The sequence below is a fragment of the Platichthys flesus genome, chromosome 14 (assembly GCF_949316205.1).
Source record: "Platichthys flesus chromosome 14, fPlaFle2.1, whole genome shotgun sequence".
In the NCBI taxonomy this organism is placed as follows: domain Eukaryota; kingdom Metazoa; phylum Chordata; class Actinopteri; order Pleuronectiformes; family Pleuronectidae; genus Platichthys; species Platichthys flesus.
The window spans coordinates 23,034,455-23,059,021 of NC_084958.1; the positions used below are offsets into that span (position 1 = coordinate 23,034,455).

General features: G+C 45.0%; 1 protein-coding gene across 1 annotated transcript in view; it reads right to left on the reverse strand.

Annotated features, from left to right (window-relative positions):
- The window catches only part of LOC133967975 (receptor-type tyrosine-protein phosphatase N2-like), a 107,189-nt gene that overhangs the window by 41,636 nt on the left and 40,986 nt on the right, over positions 1 to 24,567 (reverse strand). The window contains exon 14 of the mRNA XM_062403714.1: positions 9,078 to 9,142. Within this exon, the coding sequence (XP_062259698.1) occupies positions 9,078 to 9,142 (65 nt within the window). The remainder of the gene's footprint in view (positions 1 to 9,077; positions 9,143 to 24,567) is intronic.

Here is a 24,567-nt window from a genome sequence, read left to right on the forward strand (position 1 = left end):
GTTTAAAAACAGACCAACTATCATCAACAAAGCTGAAACCTCATCTCGGACCAGGGGATCTCGACTTCATGACCTGTCTGTTTCTCGTAAAGGGGAGATCCTGGTGGCTGGTCCCTACCCCCCCCCCACCCCCCCCCCTCAGCTGCGTACCACCCGGGCTCATGGTGTCCTCGCGGCGTCCACGACTTAAGGTAACAGCTTCAATTTCACAGTTTAATTACGGCTAATCTGAGGAAACCGAGCCAATGAGAAACGCGCGTGCTGGTGGGCGGGGCTTCCCCAGGAGAGACCCGGTGGCGTGATCCCGGCCGGGACGCAGACGAAGAGAAAAAACAAATAAAGACTTATAATAAAGATAAAGATAAAGATTTCACTCATTTGGATTAAAACCTCTGGGGACTTGACAAGAGACTGAAAACAAATTGATCCAAGAATAAATAACTCCATCGAAGGAACAGCCACGTTTATCATTTTGTGTTTATACAATACAACTAGTCTGGGATTAAACTATAGACTGTAAATAGAGATGTGGAGGAGTTGTCTCTATTGCCTCCTGTTGTATAACAAGAAAGCTGAAATTATTTGAATACAGGTGTCGCATACATATTTCTGGAATTGTCATAGAGACGTAGACCTTTTGATTATTCAGCTCTGATTCGTCTCTGCGTCTACGACAAAGACAAACTCCAGATGTCCTTCGAGAGACAACACATACAAATCCATTAACGCTCATATATATCTTCTCTTCTTTTTCCATTCCATAATGCAAAGACGAATCTGCAGAAATCTATGATCAGACCTTATCTTTATTTATGTGTTTGCTTTAAGGTAGAGAGGAGGGGTTTTTTTTTTGGGGGGGGGGGGGGGGGGAGTTGGTCTGGAAAACAAAACAATCTCTGCAAAGTATTCACCACCTGATAAAAGCTGCCAAGGTCAGCCCTGTGGGAGATGGCTGGATGAAATCCTGATTTGAGCGGCTGGCCTGTTGGAGTGGAGAGCTCTTTGGAACAACCTGCAGCGGGAGGAGAGGAGCTGAAGAGCGATGATGACGATGAACTTTCTTTAAGAATCGACGTCTTGTGGTGATTGCTCCGAGGACCGAGGGCCAGACGTGAACACACACCTCTCTTCACTTCTGATGAAGATGAGACGGCGGCTGAGTTCGAACCCACTTCAGCTCCTGATTCTCCACTTCTCTCTTCTCGGGCCTCACTCCAAAGTGAGAGTCAAACTTTCTGTTCCCTGTCGCTGACCGTGTTTGTTCTTCATCTGCTCATGTGTTCGAATCAGGCAAATATTGATGCTGCAGATTGTGACTGTTTTTCACAAAGCATCTTTAATGACCATCTTATTATTATTATTATCATAAGTATCGTTTAATGCTGTCAAATTGGTTCTGATATTCGGTTGAGCTCCTGATGCATCAACAAGAACCTGAAGCACTCACAGGTGTCGTGGAGGAAACTGTTGCTTCATGCACTTTGCTTTACTGCTAATTGCAGGGGGGGGTAATTCCTGCTAATTGCTCAGCTCACACTCGTGCTGTGACTGAGAACAGAAACATTAAGAAGACAAACCACTGTAATGTCGTCTGTTACGGGCAAAAGAAACAACCGAGCAGCAAGTGAGAAGTTTCCGATCTCACAGATTAATACGAGTCTGTTATCGCCTATTAAAGCTAAAAAGATAATTTCTTATAATCCTTAAGATCAGGAAAAACAATGATTGTTTATCATATAACAATCAGGATAGTTCATTTTGACGTTGATTTTGAACTTTTGAATTTCCAAGATCAAAACATGATTTTGTTCAAAGCTTTAAATTGAAACTTGAATTAAGACTTAATATTGTTTAAAAAATGCATAAATAGGTTTTGCTGAACTTTATCAGTTGTCAACGTTTCATCTGGGGTTTAGAAAAATAATAATTTTATTCTCTATTTCTAGATTTGACTTTTATTGAAATATGACATTGTTTTATTAATGTTAAGTCGTAAACATGTTAGTTCACGTGTGGAGACAAGCACCACAGTTATCACAGTAATCACAAAATCTGGGCTCACGATACAATTTGTTTTTGATCTATTATGTAAAAGTTATCTTCCCCACATTCCTGATTTAAGACGCTTCCCAACATTCCATCGGATACAGCTCTGAGTAGATGAGCTGGTTGTTTACCTGCAGAGGCCTCGGGGCGCAGGCGGTGACGTTTGGCGTCGGGGACGAGCCACACAGCACGATATCCTCGCTGACCTTTCAGTCCCTGTGGCTCTCAGCAGGCTTTTCTGGAGCTGCACTAAGTTTATACACTTCAGATCCTGCAGGCGCTGCTTTCAGCTCAAACTGGAGCAGGAGGCGAAGGATTCAAATGTGTTTTCACCAGTTCCTGCTTCTCGTCTGTCTGTTTCTTTTTATTTCATTTTGCCCTCACACACAAACGGAGATGTTGCAGACTCATGCTGTATTTAGCTGCTGTGGTATCTGGAAGACGCTCTGGATAGAAGCAGCTAAATGCCATCTCTAATCACCGGCCTGCTGTCGACTCCTTGATAACAGGTGTGAATCATCAGAAGAGATGAAAACAGTCCAGAGGCAGGAGCAGGTCTAGAACAACACAACGCCCCTGAAATGCTTCTGGATCAGTCAGTGCAGGTGTTCTGTTCCTGTTGATCTCAATACGATACATGTGAAGTGTGAAGCTGACGAGGTGAACGGTTCTCGAGATACATAAAGACTTTATTAAATAAAAGATAATATTATTATTCTCTTTTAGAGCCGTCCAGAGGCTCGTTATTCTAGAGTAGATTGAATGAAATGCTTTTAATGCCTGATTATTCTGTAGATGCGTTAATGTACACACACACACACTCACACACAGCTGATGCATTCAGCTAACCCTGTGGAGATGCTTGTATGTGTGTGTGGGGGGGGGGGGGGGGGGGGGGCCTCCGGTGCCTGATGAACCTCCGTGTTCCCACCCGGGGAGCAGTGAGCCCGGGTGAAAGCTTCTCCGCGCCCGCCTGTCAGAGTCCAGCAGCTCCACAGCCTCCCAGCTAACAGGAACCTTTAGCTGCAGATGCCACGCAGTGTGTGGTGCCACTGGTTCCGTCACTGGGAGGAGACGGGAGGAGACGGGAGGAGACGGGAGGAGACGGGAGGAGACTCAGGGACGGCAGATGGGAAAAGACGGAAGAAACATGAACTCTGCATGTTTCCCTCTGGTCCGTTCTTTGACTTTCTCAATACATACTTTGTCTTTTAAAGCTGTACATTCCACCTCCGACAGATTATCATCATCTGTTCCAATGCTCCTCTGAAGTTATGTTATATTTATAAATCATTCTAAAATGTACAAACCCCAAATCTCATGTTTTTAAAAATGAGCATATACAATCTACAGGAGGTGAGAATTACTCTTTGGACTGAAAACACACACACACACACACACACACACACACACAAACACTTGCTGATGTTGTTTATGTTTACGAGTGAGTGGACAACACCAGCAGTCAACTATCATACCCAGACGCCACTGGCTAATCAGGTGGAGGAGGAGATGATGAGGCCGTTTGCTCAACGACGTGAAGACACGACGTGTTGCAGTGAATCCACTGTGAATCACATCAGACTGAACCTACAGGTGCTCTTCACCGGGAGTGGACGTGTGTCCTGGAGAACCAGAGAACCAGGGAACCAGAGAACCAGAGAACCAGAGAACCAGAGACCCAGAGAACCAGAGAACCAGAGAACCAGAGAACCTGAGAACCAGATAACCAGAGAACCAGAGAACCAGAGAACCAGAAAGCCAGAGAGCCAGAGAGCCAGAGAGCCAGAGAACCAGAGACCCAGGGAACCAGGGAACCAGAGAACCAGAGAACCAGGGAACCAGGGAACCAGAGAACCAGAGAACCAGAGAACCAGAGACCCAGAGAACCAGAGAACCAGAGAACCAGAGAACCTGAGAACCAGATAACCAGAGAACCAGAGAACCAGAAAGCCAGAGAGCCAGAGAGCCAGAGAGCCAGAGAACCAGAGACCCAGGGAACCAGAGAACCAGAGAACCTGAGAACCAGATAACCAGAGAACCTGAGAACTGAAGAACCAGAGAACCAGAGAGCCAGAGAACCAGAGAACTGAAGAACCAGAGAACCAGGGAACCAGAGAACCAGAGAACCAGAGAACCAGAGAACCAGAGAACCAGAGAGCTGAGGTGCAGTCAATTCGGAGCGTTCCTTTTTCTTCCCCCTGACCTCGACTGTACCTAACAGCCCATTTATTACCTGGGGCCGATGCAGAGGGTGTGTGAGCCTGGTATGCCATCTGTCTGCGGCGCCATGCTGTTTACCCAAGAGCCCCGCGGGGGGGGGGGGGGGGGGGGGCACATCCCCTGTAAGCAGCCGCTCTGCTGAACTTACAGTGATGTACACTTTCAGCACAGAGGAGAATCCAGCCCAGGTACAAGTCGGTCTGACTGAACACGCAGCCGTCCACTCACACACATCACTTTACTCTCTGAAGCTGCTGAGGTGAGGACTTCTTCCTGAGATCTTCAGAAGGTGAGAACGCACATGTACGAGTGAGTTGCTCCAGATGTTTTCTGGAGTTTTTCCAGTCAGCCTCCGGGTAGAGCAGAGCGTCCATGTGAGGAGGAAGATGTGAGGAAATCTCACAGCGCGCGAGAGGCAGTGATGAGGATGTGTCTAACATGTTATAATATATCATAATATGTGAGGCTGAATTATTATTAGTATTAATAATATTCAGCTAAATGAATCAGTTCTGGGGAGAGAAATATCATGATTTCTGTCCCTGTGCATGGAGCTTCCCTCAGAGTGAACGATATGCAGTAATAAACATTAGTAAGAACTCAAAATATCAACAAACTGATTTAATATGAGTCACTCAGAAAACACCTGCTGAAAAAAAACTTTAAATCTGAAAAAGCTTTTAAATCTTATATCTTCGGTCGCTGCAGTGATTCTAATAAACCAGTGTGACCACTGTGGCAGACGTACTCCAGCGTCTTCTCTAACCAGAGACACCACACAGTCTGACAGACACCTGGAATATATCCCAGCATGCATCTGGCACTCTGGGCCCCCGCGGTGATTCGTGATTACCATATCAAAGGCCGCCCGGGCGCCGTTTCCCGGCCAGAGAGGAAGAGGAGAGCCAGCACTTCACCAGCCTCTCCATTCAATTCTTCACATGGAGCCATTTGAATCTCTATGGCAGGAGATGCAGATGATGCACGAGTGCAGTCGCACAAACGCCCACAAGTGGACAAACGCACACTCAGGTGCACTTCCACTATGACACATGAGGGTGCGTACGATATACATGTATGTAACACGCTCACACACATTCTATTGTTCTGATCTTCTGTGATCTGTTTTCCTCTTTGTGATGAAAATTACCGGCGTGGAACACACAACCTTGATGTGGCGGCTTCATGAATATTCTCATTCAAATCCAGCTGTTTTTCATGCACCTGGTCGGCAACGCACAACGAGCGTGTGTCACAACGAGCGACCGCCATCACTACACAACCGAAACCTCACCACAGACCAGAATTTGTCCTCAGTATAAATGTACTGTGGCTGAGTGGGTAGAGCCGGGCACGGTGAGAAACTCTATTCAATGAGATCTCCGGCAACATAGTGAAACGAGGATGAACTCTGAAATCCAGATTATCTGTTGTGGGAACGGATTATGAGCAGATTACACTCCGCCACCGTGCGCTGGATAACGGGACAAAGGCACAAATTGGACAGAGGGAGTTTTTATCTGTGTGTTGCATGAAAAGATTTAACAGACGGTGGCTTTTAAACAAGTGAAACTGAATCTCTGCTCCTCATCCGGGGGTTTGTTAATCAGGAGTCTGCGAGGAGGACGTCCAGAGAAAGTTAAAAATCTAGAGAATGTCTGGAGATTATCCAGAGTTCAGTGCAGGTCTGAAATCTGCTTCTGTTTGTTCTAATAATTAGTTTTAAATGATTTAATAAACTGTGATTTGTGTTAATTTTCAATCTAATTTGATCTGGATTGATAATATGAGTCCAGTGAATTCAGCTCAGGTGTTTCCCTCTTGATGGGATTACAGTAAAATAAGATTCCTGTATAAAGGCTTAAAGAAATAAAAGTTTGCAGTTCAACCCCAACGTGCAGCCGTGGATTTCTCTGACAAGTTCAAATCTCTGAAAAGTCTTAATACTTAGATGACTCTGTCCGTATCAATGTGTTTGTGTGTTTAAATGATTGAAAAGGTCAATCTACTGTTGTCTTGTTGTTGTTTGTTTCATTAGCTCCTTCCCTCCGCCCTCTATTTGTGAAGTCGCTCTTTGTGACAGATTGGAAGCGCCTTGATTTAAAATGAACAAAGCGAGCTGGTCATGGTGGAGGAGGATTAGTGCCACTCCAGGACAATTATAATCTGGGTGCAGCCACAGCTGCCTTATCTGCTACCTCCCTCCCAACACACACACATACACACAGACACACTCTCTTAATTGGACTCAAGTTTCAGTGTGCAAACAGCAGAGTTTCTCGCGGTCTCTGACGTCACATGTTTACTGAAACACTTTGCTCTTTGGTCCTGGACGGAGGTTCAGACTGACGGGCTACAGGGGGTCATTGTTTCTCCATGTCGTGTCAATGCCCGTTGTTTTCTTCTGGGAGGGGTCATGTGATAGGAGCCTGACGAATTGAAATCTACGTCATTTTTTCCAAACCTCTCAGTTTTCAGATCGTCCAGACTGAAACGCAGCGTTTCCAAATGTAAAATCCAGAGAGTGAGTTTGATTCTAAAAGCCCGGACCGTGAAGCGGACAGCTGAATAATCTGTCGAGTGTCAATCTTACTATTGTCAGTAATTGAGTTCCTAGTGCATTATTGGATTGGGATGAACAGATTTCTATAGCAGTAACCGTCTCGGACAAATTTGAAAAACTGTTTTCAGAAATCTTCCCAACAATCTAACACAAAACTGCTCTCGCTCTATTTAGCATTTCTAGTGATATATTCCAGGGTTGCCTTAACTTAGTGAATTACCTGCACTTAAGAGTTAGAAAAGCAGAGAAATATCCCATTGATATTCTCACTGGAGCTTCACAGCAGCAGCCACCGTCCTGAATCTCAAAGCTCAAAGCAGCAGCAAAGAGAAAATTCAAATGACTGCCTCAATTTCTCAGAAACACGATACGTGAGGAATTCAGAAATCATGAATGAGCCGGAGAATGACCAGCGGGAGATGAGCTGATTCACTCGGAGGCTTCTGCTCTGGACATGAAGGCGGCTGAAGGACGACACTCTGGAAACACAGAGCAGCAAAGGACTGGTTGACTTTCTCTGAATCATTTTGTCTGAATAAAACCAAAAGGTTCTTGATTGCAGCGCGAATGAAAATGAAAAATACAGATTCTGAAAATCAGGATTTGCTGGGTTCTCCTCAGACGCAGGCTCGCACACGGGTGAAAACATAACCTCCTCAGTGGCCTGAAGGAACCAGGTGATTTTAAAATCCTTATATTTGTGTTTAAATTGACGCAGTATTTCAATGTAATTTATTCATGGCACTTAACACGCTGAATTGCCACGTGAATTAATTTATACAACCCCACAATAATTCACGTGCTGTTTTTACCGTTTCCACTGTTTTGTCGTTAATGGTTTTATTGCAGGCTATTTTTTTTTCCTGCCCCATTACCTTTTACTGCTGCAACAACTTAATTCCCCCCCACAGGGATCAATACATTCTCAGGTTATTCTCGTTTCATCAATGAGAAAATGAGAATTCATTTGTTCGCCTGCCACATAACCAGAACACCCGGGCCTTCCTGGGAGTTTGGACGTGTGCGAGGAAACTAAACTTTTCTTTTTTTGGTGTTTTTATCCTGTCAGCAGTGATGTAGTATGCTAATATTCTTATTTTACAGTGCATGAGGAACTGTAATAAACACCTTACCGGCGGATGATGGATGTTTTGTTGCCGGCTGAGACAGGGTTTTGTTTTTCCTCCTCCTGGCAGCCTGTGATGGAGGGATTTTCTCTGCTTCTCTCTCCCTCGCTTACAACAAAGGTTCAATCGGCTCCTGTTTGCAGCTCGGTATCGATCACCCCCACCCCCCCGCTCCCTTCTTTCACCTCCCCCCATCCCCCTCTCATTCTCCTCACCCCCCTCTCAGACCTCGCTGCTGCCACTTTGATAAGCGTGGTGAATGGCATGCCGTCATCGGTACAGACTAACTCCTGGATCAATGGGCGAGTGCAGTGGCTCAGCAGCCGATTTACCACAGGGATGGTGGAGAATAGCAATGCTGGGAATAGAAAACCACTGAGGACGGTGACTGGGAAGTGGACGCCAACGTTTAGAATGTCGGATGTTTTCGTTGAGATGAAGGTTAATCAAATTAATCAAATTTGGTCAGAAAGATCAGAATTAAAGTTGTAAAATAAAGCAAAATACCATTTAGTGGGCTTCACATGTTCAGACTTGGACAGCCCACACTATCGAGCACTTTTGATGTGTGGCTGTTGTCCAAGGTTTGGTTCATTAACTACCCTGAACCTGAAATCTTAATAGTAAGCTGTGTTTCATACAGTCGTGTTCTTCTCACTGAGGAGCACCAGTTTGGAGAAGTGTGGCTCGGCCCCGCAGCCTGTGAGCCAATTAGCCAAGCCCGACCCAGAAGGCATTCTGTTTTCATGTCTGATTTTCCTTGATTACAGCCAAGTGCAATCCAACATCACCCAGCCAACGTGAAGGAAGCCATGTTGTTTCAAGTTTTTAGTCTGAATCAGGCTCCGGCTCCTCCACACCCCCACCCTAAACCCCATCCAGACCCAGACCTCATCACCCATCGTCAGGGTTGGACCTCTCGTGGCCGAATGGAAGCAGGTCCCTGCAGCCGGCCTCCAGAGGAGAGGACGCTGCTGTGGCAGTTTGGAACTGACATGTTCAAATCTTCACACTTTGCAATGTGGGGTGAGGTGATCATCGTTCCACTAGATCAACACCAGTGGACACAGACTCATATTCTGTGGTCACCTGAGACTGATCATTCAAAGTGTACTCACGTCAGTGACTCCGGCCTCCAGGATGCTGAGCTTGGCTTCCTTCTCCAAATCCACCTTCTGCTTAACTGGAGAAAGAAAACACAGAGACACAGGAACAATCGTCAATGAACTGAAGAATGACACACGCTGATTTTATTTGTCTTTTTGATTCTACTAAAACAAATAAAGAAAAAGTCAACCCTGGAAAAGCCTCGATAATCTGTGTGTTAGAATATAAAGACAATCAAATAGATACGGGAATAAGTACTAACCAGACTGAGAGAAAACACTTTGAAAAGTACTTTGACTTTTAATGTAGTAAATGTCCCATCTGCTAAAATGAAGGAGGTGGGGTTAATGACCTGTACTGCAGCCAGCCACCAGGGGGCGCCCGAGACGCTTTAGCTTCTTATTTGGTGAGGCAAAAGATGGGCGACATGACAGCTCACCAAATGAGCAGCACCCAGGTGGGACTTCATTAATATCCAGAGAGATAGAGGGCATTCAGAGAAAGTTAGATTTTTAGAAACAGTCGTCAAATCCGAGGCTGAATCCAGACAAACACGATCCCAGAGGTTTGACTCATATCGAGAAGTTACTGATCTTTGAGTGAGATCTCAGATCAGGAGCCAGGAGGTGGTGGAGCGGTGCTGTGAGTTCTTCCCCGACACTCACGTTTGCCAAATGAGGCCAACAACACCTCCACAGGGCCTCCACAACCAAATGAGCTATTACTGAAGCATATCTTCACTTTATGAGTATGAATATTCTAACCTGACCAGCCGCCAGGCAAATATTAAAACAAATTTACACACAAATAGAATTAAGCCCTGCACTGAGCTCTTTTCTCATCACCTTAAAGGGAAACAAATGGAGGTCTGTGATTAAAATTCATGGTGCAGCCCACAGCATTAGAGCCAGAACGTCATGTTCTGAAATTAAAAAAATGAATACATGATTATGTTCCCTTTGCTTTGCATCTGGAGACAGAGAGCAAGTGTCCTTTGTTGACACCAGACAGATGAAGGAAATGCAAATAGAGAAACTGTGACTCTGCCGTACTCGTCCAAATTCATCCAACCAGAGAGTGTGACCTTAAACACGATGGTTTCAAAGGAGAATGAGGAGAAGCCTTCAAAGGCAGATTTTAAATGACGTTGGTTATTGTGTTGTTATTGTGTTGTTATTGTGTTGATTCAGGTGGCGCACGGTGCCCAGTAAGCCCCATTGCAGGGTTCAGGGGGCTGATGGTCGGGGTCCAGATCTCCGACAGAGACCGAGGAGCACCTTGCCAAGTGGGCTGTGTCTTATCAGGGCGTCTCGGGAGTTCTCAGGCACTGGTCAGCCCACAGGGGGCAGCACTGAGCCACCGGTCCGTGCTTTGATCCTGCTCGGCCTTTAAGGGTTACGCACCAATCGTAGCAGACATTGACCGAGAGGCGGAGTTACCCCTGGTCTGTCACAAAGCGGACAAACATGGCATTTAGTGTCTCCAGGTAAATGTGCAGTTTGTAGGACTTAGAGTGTCTATTGGCAGAAATTGAATATTTCTATTAATGTGCAATCACTGGAAGAATCAATGTTCTTTTTTTGCTTTGCTTAGAATGAGCCTTTTATATTTACATGAGGGGAGGGTCCTTTCAACAAGTCCCTGCCCATTGGCTCTCTATAGGGGGCCTTTTCTTTTTACCTGCTACCTGCAGGTTCTCCCACTCACTTGGAAAGGTGGGGGGGATTTAACTGATTGGTTGCAATCTACAACCTCACCACTAGATGCTACTAAATTCTAGGCACTGGTCCTTTAACCCAAGTTGTATCTTTGGACCTCATACTGTAAATAAAGTCAAAATGTCCTGTTGAAGCCAAAACGATCCCAGATATGGGCGCCATCATCTGAAGCCAGAGTCATGGTGTGGAGCCTCGCTATCGAGGACCCGATGATTCACAAGTTAGAAACAGGATCAACTCAACGTGCATCAATGTGATACACAACTTTTTAGTCCATCCGCAAATATGGAGGAAAGGTTGATGACCTAAACACAGCCTGCCACCAGGGGGCAATCAGGATAATTTGGCTTCCCTCTTAGGGCGCCATCATGTTGTCCATCTTTGTTAACAGTCTATGATTTAAATCAATCAATCAATAATCTTTTTTAAATGTGAAGACAAACGTTTTAAGCTGATTGTCCTTCTGGATGTGAAAAGCTTCATTTTCAGAGATAAAGAGGAAGAAAGTGTTTTAATCCAGATGTTTATTTTCCCTAGAGCGATGTCCTCTAAAAGTAAAGACCACTTTATTGCAGCTCTATCTAACTCTCATCTCACTGATACAAATCTATTTTTATTTGTTTCTATCTGATGCTCTCTAACCTTTTGTCAGTGTCCTTTCAAACCGTTTATCCACTGCACCGAGGGTTATTCAGTTCAAATGAAACTCGGGCAGAAAACCAGAGTCGGTGAAAAACAATCAACGCACTGTTGACTAAAGTGCCCGTGGTAATTGCTGAGGCAAAACCTGTATTAGTTGCATCTGCAGGGGGAGCCTAATTGACTGGCTCACACACACAAACACACACACACAAACAAACACACATGGTTAATTCCAGATACAGAATCAGAGTACATACACAAAAACACAACAAACATTAAAGTGAACTTCGGTTGGGAGGGAATCACAAAACTCCGGAGCATCATGGGAGCCGGCCTCATTCCCTGGAGTGACTTCCCTTTGGACCTCACCACCGTGGCACTGCGGCCCCTCCGATGTGCAGCTACAGCCCCCCCCCCTCCCACACACACACACACACATACACACACACACACACACACACACACACACACACACACTTACAAATGAGTCCGAGTCGGACGAGAGCACCGCTCCGGAGCAGCCGAGCTAAGGCGGCTCATTTGTATCCCAGCGAGTTTTCTCTCCCAAAGCCAAATTGGATCCATTTTGGTGAAGCCGGTGGAGTCGTGATCAGAGCCGACCGGCGACTTCTCTTTTTTCGCCCGACCGGCAGCGCAGCGTGAAAACAAGTCGTGATGTGACAGAGTGGGAACGGCCCAGCGATGGACTGCAGACTGGGAGCGAGCCGAAGGGAAATGATCTATACTCAGATTATTCCGATTTTCTGTTCACATTTCCAGAATATTCCGTCTCCCATCGTAACTCTCGGACACATTTGAACTGGGGGGGGGGGGGCAACTGGGCCTGAAGGAAGTACCGAGGACCAAATCTCATTTCTACAGAAGAGGCCCCCCCTCATTTTCCCTCCAAAAACACACGGAGGCGCTTCATTTGTCACTCTGGACGCCCCTGTCCTGAATTTTGCTTTATGTGAACTCAATGTATCTGAGGCGCCTTGAGGGAAACACAGCGAGTGCCGGGGATTTAGAAATGCTTCATTTTTCACCACTGACAAAAGGGAAAGGCCCGGTGTGGCTCCACCAGGCCTGGACCAACAGAATAGATGCTGCTGTTACTTCAGTCACTACCACCCCCCCCCACACACACACACACACACACACACACACACACACACCACCCAAACGTCCATACTCTCACTCGCCCTCCCGGGGACATTTCAGGACTCGTATAATGAGAAGGGAACAACAGCCATCCTTCAAAGTGGAGGCAGCAGGAGCAGCAGCATCACGGCCCTGACACGGGGATGTGATCACATTAGCTGATCATGAGATCACTGCACAGAGAGACACTCTCTCCGTGTCCCCGTCCCGTGTGCCATCACGGAATGTCTTTCAGAAAATAATAATGAAAAATGAAAAAAAGATATTGCACCTCATAAAGCCAGGAGAAGTTATTAAAGGTGAAGTTTGGCTGGTCACACCTAACGGCCACCCGGGGAATTTGGCTCTTCTGTGGGATTATTGGAAAAACACTAAATACAAAGTAAATCTTTCAAAGAGAAAAATAATAGAAGTAATTATATGAAAAATAAAAGTACAAATACAACAATGACCCGCTGCTCGTCACCTCAGAGCTTTGCTCACGTGACGAGTGGCGAACGAGGATCCTTCATGGACGTCTCTGACAATTTGTAAACAGATTCTTCATCTCGTGAATATTTGTGTCAAAGGAGATTTGTCCCATCGTTTTTTCAAAAGCCTCTTAATTGGATGTGGTTTCACTCTCACTTGAATAAATTCAATTTCTGATATCAACTTTTCAGCCTTCAATCTGTTCCTCGTTGATCCCGACCCCCCCCCCCCCCCGGGTGCTATCACCGCCGGCAATCACGGGAGTGTGCAGTATGAACCAGCAGCAACGGCTTCTGTGTGTGTGTGTGTGTGTGTGGATGTTGGGGGGGGGGGGGGTGCGGTGGAAGCGGCCTATGATGACAATGCCATGTGTAATTAAATTCAAAAGCGGGGGGCCGAAATGGCATCCGGGGCCACCTGGGGGACGAGAGATCATTAAGGGAGGGGAGAAAGAAAGAGACATGTGAGGAGAGACAGTGATGGACAGATTAGGGAGACAAAAAGGATAGGTGGGAGAAAGAGTGAACGAGGCAGAAAAACATGGGGTGAGAAAGGAGGAGGAGGAGGAGGAGGAGGAGGAGGAGGAGGAGGTACAATGATGTGGACAGAAGAAAAGAAGGGGGAAGAGAGAAAAGGAGTTTGAGGGAGGAGAGGAAAGAGGATTAAAAACAGAAGTGAAACATGTGACAGTCTATCAACAAGTTACAAAGCTAAATGAAGTTAATAATGAAAAGTGAAACTGTAAATATTAAAAGGTACGATACATATCTACAGGAAAAATTAAACCTTGTGATTTTCTACAAATTCTGCATCCACTCAACTTCTGAAGATACACAGACTGAGAATCTTCACAGATGGATTCCATTCAATAAATATTAAATATAAACCAACTGATGTGAAACTAAAGCTTGTTTCAGACCTGCACTGAAGTCTGGACACGTCCCTGAAGCTTTCTGGAGCGGCCGTGTGTGAGAGCGTAAATAACAGAGTCCGTTGAAACCGACATTTACCGAAAACATTTGTCTGAGATGTGAGAGAACAGAGGTCAGGTCAGCGTGTTGATGAGGTTTCTAACACATGATGGAGAAACTACTAGAAATATAAAGATATCTCAGAGAGGAGCGTAGAGGAGCAAGAGGATAAAGACAAAGTCCACTTGCAAAGACGAGGAGATCCAGATCTTTGGACGCTGTGAACAAACACACTTCCCCACATCCCCACCTCCTGCTGCTTCTTCTTAATTGAGGCAAAGGCAAATTCCAGAAAAAATGTCCGGTCTCTAAAAACATCTGAAATTCAGTTCCTGAAACTTTTAAATTCAGTAAACGTGACTCTAAACTGCACAACATGATTTTTACATCAACTGTGAGGAGCTGAGGATTCGTTCTCGAGTCCAAATCCATTAATTATCTGACTGTAGCTGTCGGATTATTAAATAATAACAAACAAACACATTTTCTACGTATAGAATGGCAGCCACACAGTAAACATGGAGGTTACTGAGTCTTTGATGAGAGGATGTTTGGTTGAACATTTTCCAGCTGCGTTTACATAACAGCCTAAATGTGTTTGTTTGCCTTGTTGTTGTTGTTGTTGTGAGAACGGTTCACGGTGTTAATTGATGACATTCAGCTCGTTGCCTCTGCTCCCTTTGATTCATTCACATTTTAAAAAGCTGGGTATTAAACACCTCGATTAGTTTACATAAACAATTCATTACGCTGATATGACACCGGGGACCCCGGCAGGAAAACACATCCCAACCACCCACAACAATTAATGACCTCACATCAGCCGCTGCCTCGCTGCACAGGGACAGGAAGCCCTGGTCCAATAACAAGCCTTCATTAGCAGAGCGCCACTCGCATCACCAAACATCAAACCATATATATCAGGTTAGTTTTTTAACCTCTTTAAACTCTGAGGTTTTCATTTTCCCACATTGCCCCAGTAACACGCAGCCACTCTCCCAGCACAGCAGCTGGGAAGTGAGGGAAAGAGGTTTTTCTTTCTGAGAGGGAATCGTCATGAAAGCTAATATTCCCCAAGTGGAGGTGACCTTTGAGAAATTGAGTCTTGAATCATAAAATCAAATACTCCTCCAATGGAAGGGACCTCCAGTATGTGGTGTTGGTGGGGGGGGGAAGGCAATAAAACCCTGTTCTCCCTCCAAAAAGGTGATGACAAACGGGATTTGTACAAATCTCTCTCTCTCTCTCTCTCTCTCTCTCTCTTTCTCTCCTTCTGTCCTCCTTTCTTTTATCTCCCATTTCACTTCAGCTTCATTTGATATCTCACCAAATGGTCTCAACCATATGTGCCAACACGAGTAATTAAGTATTCCTCATAACGTGACATAAACTTTTCGCAGAAATAACAAAAAATTTAGAAATAAACTATTTCCGACCATTTCTGCAACTCCTCTCCTGTCCCCTCTCTTCTTCCTCTCTTCTTCTTTCTCCCCCTATCCCATTTCTCTCCTCCCTCTCTTTGTCCCTGTCTATCTCCTATAGTCTCTCCACCTTTTCTCATTCTCTCCTTCCTCCCTTCTCTGCTGAGTGAAGGGCTGATAAGTGCCAGATGATGATCGCTTGGGCGAGGCCGGTGATAAGCCTGGCAAAAAACCAGGGCGGCCATCTATCACGCCTCCCCCAGCCGAGTCAGGCGTCACCGGGCCGGAGAACGAGGAGACGCTAACATCTCTCCATCTTCAGAGAGGAACTCCCTGACAGAGCGACATGCACCGGATAGTTTCTGTAAATAGAGCTCAGTGTTTGCTTCAGTGCCAGCCGGGCGGGAGCTCACTCCACAAGGACGTTTCTCATCAGCTGAGGAATTGACTGCAGACGACTGATTTGAGTTTTTCACGTCTAACTGTGATTAAGAAAGACTAAAAATGAGGCAGTGCTGGGATCATTTGGTGGAGCCGCTTCTCTAAATAAGCTTTGGGCCCTAAATAGCATTTAATCTGGCAAACAGGCTGAAAGAGTTTTCTCCAGCAAATCACTGTGTCTCCTCTCTCTTGTGCCGCCTGCTGCATTTTGATGTGTTTGCTCTCGTCAGGAGGAGCCGAGTGTGAACGGGAGATGTGAATCGGACACTTGAGAGATTCCCTCTGAGCGGTCGCTTGTCAACTGAGGAATCTCGTTCAATCACATTCTGAATTCAAACAAGTCTCATTTCTAGTGTGTGTACAATGTGTGAAAATACAGTTTCACAGGAAACAGGAAGTGAAAACTGCAAGACCTGAATGAACATTTTAAATTGACATATATACATATATATAAATATATATATGTATATATTAAGATGCATTTATTAGTCCCAAACACAGGCACACTCATGCAGGTAGGGAAATGTAACCTCTGCTTTTAACCCATCTGGTGCAGGACACACAGAGCAGTGAGCGACCATGTACGGCGCTCGGGGAGCAGATGTTGGGGGAGTAAGGTGCCTTGCTCAGGGGCACTAGAGAGGGTAGGGAGAATCCTCTTGGATTTTTGGACAGATCAATCCAGGTTCGTCTTTTTGTTGTCTCTCCGTGGAGTCGGACCAGAGACGAACCAGAGACCTTCTCTGCCCATAGTCCAAGTTTCTGCCACTAGTCCACCGCCTCTCCCAGAGGCTGAAGAGAGGAGCTGCAGCGATGGACATTTTGAGGAAGGTGATGTCTTCTGAACATTAGAGCATGTGAACCTTTTCCAGGAATAAAAAAAATTGTATTATAAACCTGAACATGAGAAGAATATCTCAATATTTTGTTCAGAACAAGATTTTTGTTGCTTTATCTCAGATAAATAAAACACTAAATGATTTCCGTCCATTCTTGCATATAAAGAACGTGAGATGTGTGTTATAGAATGAACATGCTACTCTAAGCATGTTATTTTCCACAGTTTAATCCTCAGTGGTTACGCTACCTGTTGAAAACTCTGTTCCTGTCGTTCACAGTAAGAAATATTGAACTAATTATGTCGCAGCTTATTGAGTTAGAAGCTGAATGTTAACACCTCAGTGGCCAGCGAGCTGTCAGAGGTGAAACTGCTGAGTAAGAGCGCGGAGGAGAAGAAGAGGAGAAGAAGAAGAAGAAGAAGAAGAAGAGGCTGCACTTACTGCTCCTAACAGAAAAGTTGACATGGAAAGCCAACACTTAACACGCCCCACTCCATCACTCTCTCCCTCCATCCCTCTCCCTCTCTATCTCCCCCACCTCTCTCGCTGATGGACGACCTTTACAGAACGTGACTCGTCTTCTCGGCTAACTGGGCGAGAGAGTGTGCAACAGAGGGCGGGGGGGGGAGAGAGAGAGAGAGAGAGAGAGAGAGAGAGAGAAGAATAGATAGAGAGAGATATAGAGAGAGAGAGAGAGAGTCAATGGCGGTCATATGGTCACGTGGAAATAGATTTTCTATCATATTTTATTTTATTTAATATGATCAACTTTGACTGTAAATATACTGATGAGTGTAAATAAAGATGGACGACATGACAGGTCCCCAAAAGTAAAGCCGAAGCATGTTGACCGGCCCCGCCTCCTCCATGTCAGTAGATGGGACATGGACCACACTAGGAAGTCTAATTAGATCTGGGGAAGTTCTTATGACTTAGATCTTTGTGCTCATGTCTCTATTTGATGATATGAACACACAGTGAAATGATTGACAAGCACACAAGCACGTGTCTCCTGAGCAGAGTCTTTGTGTTGGGACTCGACAATAAATATTTACTATGTAATTAATGTTAAGATGGTGGTTCAGTGGTTCGCTGTCGCCTCACAGGATCCTGGTCGAATTCCCAATACAGATAATACTGACAGGCATTAAAGGGATGTAGGGAGGGAGGGAGAGAGGGAGGGAGGGAGAGAGGGACGGGCATTGAAAACAAATCAGGCATTTTAAACACTACACTGTGATTTGACTTCTTTTGATTACACAAAACAAATGTCAAGGCCCTAATGCTTCCTGAGCTGGGACCAACGACTACTTTGGATGAACTGGCTAAAGAATTAACACTAAAATACACAGAATAACAAAACAAGTTTTTACTAAACTTGGATTGTGCAGAAATTGCAGAACCAGACCAGCATTGTGCACCAAGCATCTGTGTGTGTGTGTCTGTGTTTTCACCGCCATGCAGCACACTGGTGTTTCACCACAGCCAAGGCCAGGCGGCTCGGCCGGCAGCTGATTTCACTGAGAGGAAAGATCCTCCATTCTCACTGAAGGGGAGGACACACGCGGCCCAAACGCCGGAGGAGGAAACCTTGAGCTTTCCATCGTTTCCTCGCCTCCTCATCTCGTTTGTAAGAATGTTGATGCTCGAGGTTGTTCATCCTGCAGATTCTACTAAAAGTGTTGTTTTGTGTAGGACATATTGTTAAAACATGCAGCACACTGACCCTGACACCAGGCAGCGGACACATGAGGATACAGGAGCTGGTTCTCTATGAAGTTACTGAAAAACTGCCTTTGTAAGAAACAAGTCGATCAGCAGGTTGTTGTTGTTATTGGAAGATTGTTTGGGAATCAGAAACTATTGTTACACAATCAACAAGTGGAGTCACACATTGTACTTCAAAATCTTTGCTTGAAATTGTATATGCAGAAAAAACTTAACGCAAATATCTGAATTGAAAGGATGTAGCTTAGACTGAATCTATCTATTTATCTATCTATCTATTTATCTATCTATCTATCTATCCATCTATTTATCTATCTATCTATCTATCCATCCATCTATATATCCATCTATCTATCCATCTATCTATCTACCTATCTACCTATCTATCTATCTATCCATCTATTTATCTATCTATCTATCCATCCATCTATATATACATCTATCTATCCATCTATCTATCTATCTATCTATCTATCTATCTATCTATCTATCTATCTATCTATCTATCTATCTATCTCTCCTTCCATCTATATATCCATCTATCTATCCATCTATCTATCTACCTATCTACCTATCTATCCATCCATCTATATATACATCTATCTATCCATCTATCTATCTATCTATCTATCTATCTATCTATCTATCTATCTATCTATCTATCTATCTATCTACTTATCTATCTATCTCTCCGTCCATCTATATATCCATCTATTTATCTATCTATCTCTCCATCATCTATATATCCATCTATCTATCCATCTATCTACCTACCTATCTATCATCTATATATCCATCTATCTATCTATCTATCTATCTACCTATCATCTATCTATCTATCTATCTATCTATCTATCTATCTATCTATCTATCTATCTATCTATCTATCTATCTCTCTATCTCTCTATCCATCTATTCATCTATCTATCTATCTATCTATCTATCTCTCTATCTCTCTATCCATCTATTCATCTATCTATCTATCTATCTATCTCTCTATCTCTCTATCCATCTATTCATCTATCTATCTATCTATCTATCTATCTATCTATCTATCTATCTATCCATCTATTCATCTATTCATCTATCTATATATCCATCTATCTATCTACCTATCTATCTATCTATCTCTCCATCCATCTATATATCCATCTATCTATCCATCTATCCATCTATCTATCTATCTATCTATCTATCTATCTATCTATCTATATATCTATCTATCTATCTATCTATCTACCTATCTATCTATCTATCTATCTATCCATCTATTCATCTATTCATCTATCTATATATCCATCTATCTATCTACCTATCTATCTATCTATCTCTCCATCCATCTATATATCCATCTATCTATCTCTCCATCCATCTATATATCCATCTATCTATCCATCTATCCATCTATCTATCTATCTATCTATCTATCTATCTATCTATCTATCTATCTATCTATCTATCTACCTATCTATCTATCTATCTCTCTATCTCTCTATCCATCTATCTATCTATCAATCCATCTATTCATCTATCTATCTATCTATCTATCTACCTATCTATCTATCTATCTCTCTATCTCTCTATCCATCTATCTATCTATCAATCCATCTATTCATCTATCTATCTATCTATCTATCTATCTATTTTAGTTTATTTTTGACGCTCTGTGTAAATACGTGTGAGAGCAGTTAGAGGAGTCAGAGGGATGAAAGGAGCGACCGGTCAGTTTCCACTTCTCCTGCCTGGCGGCCTCTCGTCTCCACTGCGGAGGCCACACCAGACAAAGTGCCGAGCCGGGCGGCAGCAGAGAGCACGCGTCTCAGTATCGACAGCGCCTGAGGGCCCGGCGGGCTGATGGTAAACCCACGATAAGAGAGCTTTGCACATCGAGACGTTATCCTCGGTGAACATGCCATCTCGTCCCGCGGCTCCTAATCACAATCCAGGCAGGGAGAGAAGTCTGAGAAGGGACAGCAGCTCCTGAACGCTGACAAGTCACTGCAGGTTCATCTGGGTGGAGGTTAAACCTTTGCTGCCTTGTTACAGTAATTTAAAACATTAACTAAAGCAGCAATATTCAAAATGCTCTCTTGCTGTGAGAGGATGTCTCAGCTCTGGAGAAACGCCAGATGACTTGAAGCAGAGCGAGGCGGGGGGGGGGGGGGGGGGGGGGCGATCACCGGCGGTGGCTCTCAGGGGCCCGAGCGATGGAGTTCACGTTGAGTATACGAGACCGCCTCCCCCGTAAAAAAAAACAACAATAAAACAAGTAAACAAACCAACAAAAGCCAAAGAGATTCCAGGGAAGTGGCCGGTGGGTAAACTGGCATTAGGCCGCCAGCGCCCACTCGGACGATGTGGGACAGATCCAGAGGATAAGAGGCAGATGTTCCCTGGAGCCACGTGGATCCAAGGCTTCTTCTACCTGCAGGGCAGAGCAGCTTCTGAGGAATTGAGTGTCGGCTGCAGGTCCAGGGTTGAAGGAGCTCACCGTCGTCTCTATGCTGAAGGATGAGGACGGGGGCGGGGGGGCTGTCAGGAGTTTGACAGATGGATCCAAAGGACAGAAGAAAGTTATGATACCTCAGAACTAGAAACTGTCGACTCCAACTTTTATTCCTCTCCTACGTAAGGCCAGAGGTGTAAAGGTGAGTGAATTCTAGAGGTGCATTCATGAGGAAGCAGCTGGTTAATGTGTGTGATCATGACTGTCATCACATCCACATGTTTGTGAGAGTTATTTTTTGAAGGGGAATTATCTGATGCCTCTTTCTCATCGCTGCTGCTTCTCCACAACCGACTGTTGTTTGATTCCTGAGAAACATTTCAATCCGCCCTTAGGCGAGTGTGTACATGATGTGACACAGAGCGGTGTGCACGGGATCTGCTCTGCCTCACACACACACACACACACACACACACACACACACACACACACACACACACACAGTACAAGCATGTTACAGTCAGAAGGAAAAAGATTTCTTTTGGTTTGAACACACAGACACTTGTGCTATATGCCAAAAATCAAAGAGAGTTTATTTCCCCCAAAGTGTCATGTCCTCATTCAGCTGTGTGTGTGTGTGTGTCTGTGTGTATGTGTGATAGAGCGAGAGAGGGATCAGGCTTGAGAGTCGGACTCAGACCTGGAGCCCAAGGTGACCTCATTACCAACACTGGTAACGCTTGTCGCTGCACATCACTCACGGTTCCGTCAGGAGCCAGCGAACCCCTTACAGCCGCAGCGGCCAGTTAACCCCCCCGTCCCCGGTTAGCTCCCCCCCCCCCCCACCCCCCCACCCCCCCCCACCCCATCCCCGTGGCAGGGGAGTGCAGAGCTGACGCTTCCTGATCCGTGACCCCGGAGAAAATCAGCAATATCACAATCACATTCGGATTCGCCTCCGGAGGAAATCCGAAGGTCTCCACCGGCCGGACGGGAACAACCCCAGTGACTGACCCTCGTTTAATGGGCTTGATCTCCGGGCATCAGATGGAAGCTGATGTACCATGTGGGCAGTTCCTCCCTGACCTCCTGACCCCGAAAACGACTGCTGGACAGAATATCAACGTGACCTGTGCAGCAAAATTTACATCTGTACCAGGAGGCTCTGGGAGAGTCGTCAGTGTCAGAGGTGTCAGCATTAATACGTCTGCTCCCGGAACAACTCAACCTGATCACTACTGTAACTGTGCTCTTTACATCCAAGTCCTTTGAGTGAAAAGCAGCTGTTGCTCTGGATTTCTTTCCCTGAGATGGGTCTCACAGGATTTACAGAAGATTATACTTTGCAAAATACATTTTTCTCCAGTTGCAAAATGATCCAAATGACGGTTCTTAGAATGACTCAAAGGGCTTTCGGATCCGGACCTGGATCTATAAACATGGAGGAACAGTGAAGCTGCAGCATCGTGATCCAGTAGATGAGTAGCAGTTGAGGTGGTTTGGTGATCTGCAGGAGGCTTTCTCTGCACTTTCCATTAGGAGTTTAACTGGGTATGCCCAACTGGGAGAGGACCCCAGGGTAGACCCAGAATCACTGGATCAAGTGGGAAGGTGTGGCCAGGGATATGGATGTCGGGAAAGTCTTGCTTACCCTGCTGCTGCAACCTGATCCTGGATAAGCGGAAGACAAATGGATTGATGGAATCTGGATGGTGGGAGGAAGTGGAGACACAGTCTTTGAACGAGCGATCCATGCTGCTGATCTCTGGACAGCCATTGACTGATCGTTACCTCAGCCCCTGGCCTTTAATCAAATTATACAAAGTATATTAAATAATATGCCAACAATATTAAAACTATACGTGAGTCTACTGCCATGAATCCTTTTCTATTCCACAACTAAACTTCACAGCACCAGTTCTCCTCAGTGCAATGTTTCAAGGTAGTTGGCAGATTCTGTTTCAAGCTTCATGGAGAAAATCTGTGGATTTAGTCTGTGTCAGTCTCTCGACTCCATGATGTTGAGATCAGGGCCAGACCATCTGTTGCACGACTCCTTGTTGTGCTACTCACTGAGGATGGTAATTAATGACTCTGGCTGGGAGTCGTTTTCATACTGTAGAATGAATATGGGACCAGCCGCCCACAGATAACAATATAAACATCTAAAATACCAACGCAGTACTGTAAATGTAAAAAGGATAAGGCCTGAAAAAGAAAAGCCTTTCAGAGGAGTGAGGCATGAGAAGCTGGTCGTGAATCAAAAAGAAAGACTGGACGTGTGTTCTCCAAGACAAGAGAGGAATAAATATGCTTTTGTTTCAGTGTGGAGGAAACTGAAGTATGAGGAAAGTGGCATTTCAAATTCCTTCACACCTCCGCACATCGGACCAACAGCTGAATAAAACAAGCCCCAGCTGTCAGGTCAGTTCCTCATGTCATCTTGTCAAAACTCCTTTTCAAGCCTGGTCAGATCCTACCAAACGCTGAAGCAACTGATTGGTAGAAGTCTGTCGTCAGGGGTGAAATGCCTCGGAGGAGGAAAGCTGAGTTCAGGGCAGAGGATTTTGTTTCCAGACCACAACAGGTGTTTTAGTTATTTCTCCCTGACGTTTGATTTCCTGCCGCAAAAACTAAACAACCCGTTTGTTTAAAACACAAAACAATGAAAAGTTTCATCTGTGAAAACTTCTCAATACAGCTCAGCACTGAAGGAGGATGGTAAGTGTTTTCTTCTGCTCTTAAACATGTGCAAGCAGGGTGCGTTGGATTCGAGCTCCACCTCTCATGCATCAGTGTGTGAGCTGCTGCTGGAGGCGGGTGGGGACGGCAGCAGCCAGTTAGCTGGTGAACATATCTGCCTTGGCAGAGTCATTATGCAGGACTTGGGCTCATGCCAGCCAGCAGTGGTGTGTGTGTGTGTGTGTGTGTGTGTGTGTGTGTGTGTACTTATTCAGATATCCTTGTGAAGACTATTTTGAGCCTAGAACCTACAAAGTGAGGACATTATGGCCGGTCCTCACTTTCTGACCCACTTTCAATGAGCAGATGGGTTAAGACCTGGTTTTAGGATTAGAACTAGGTTTAGGTTAGGATAGATATACAAGGTGTGTGTGTGTGTGTGTGTGTGTGTGTGTGTGTGTGTGTGTGTGTGTGTGTGAGTGTGTAACACAGCTCTCTCTTTCTCAGCAGCTGGTAGTCGGGATGTGATGCCTGGCAAAGCGTCTGGAGGAATGTGGCTTCGGTAGCTGATCCAAGTATCTCACACACTTACACACACACACACACAAACACACTTACACACACACACACACACACACACACACACACACACACTCTCCTTCGCCGCCTACCTCCTCCAGCTGATGCAGATGCTGCCTTTGTTTCTCTCCTGGAGAACGAGAACTGTTTCTTTATTTAATCAGTCAGATTTAGATTCAGACCTTGGAGGTTGCTAGTTCAAAACCCACCTAGACTAAAACCAAGCCTATGACCTCAATCTGCTAATTGACATCCAGTGTTAGCCGAACAAACATTTTCATCAAGGTCTAGGATAATAAGACATTTCTCTTTTCAGACAAAATCTATTTCCAAGATCAGTTTTACTATTTGATCCGTTCACCTTCTCTCCTTCTTCCTCTTGAGGCCACATGAAGACCAGAG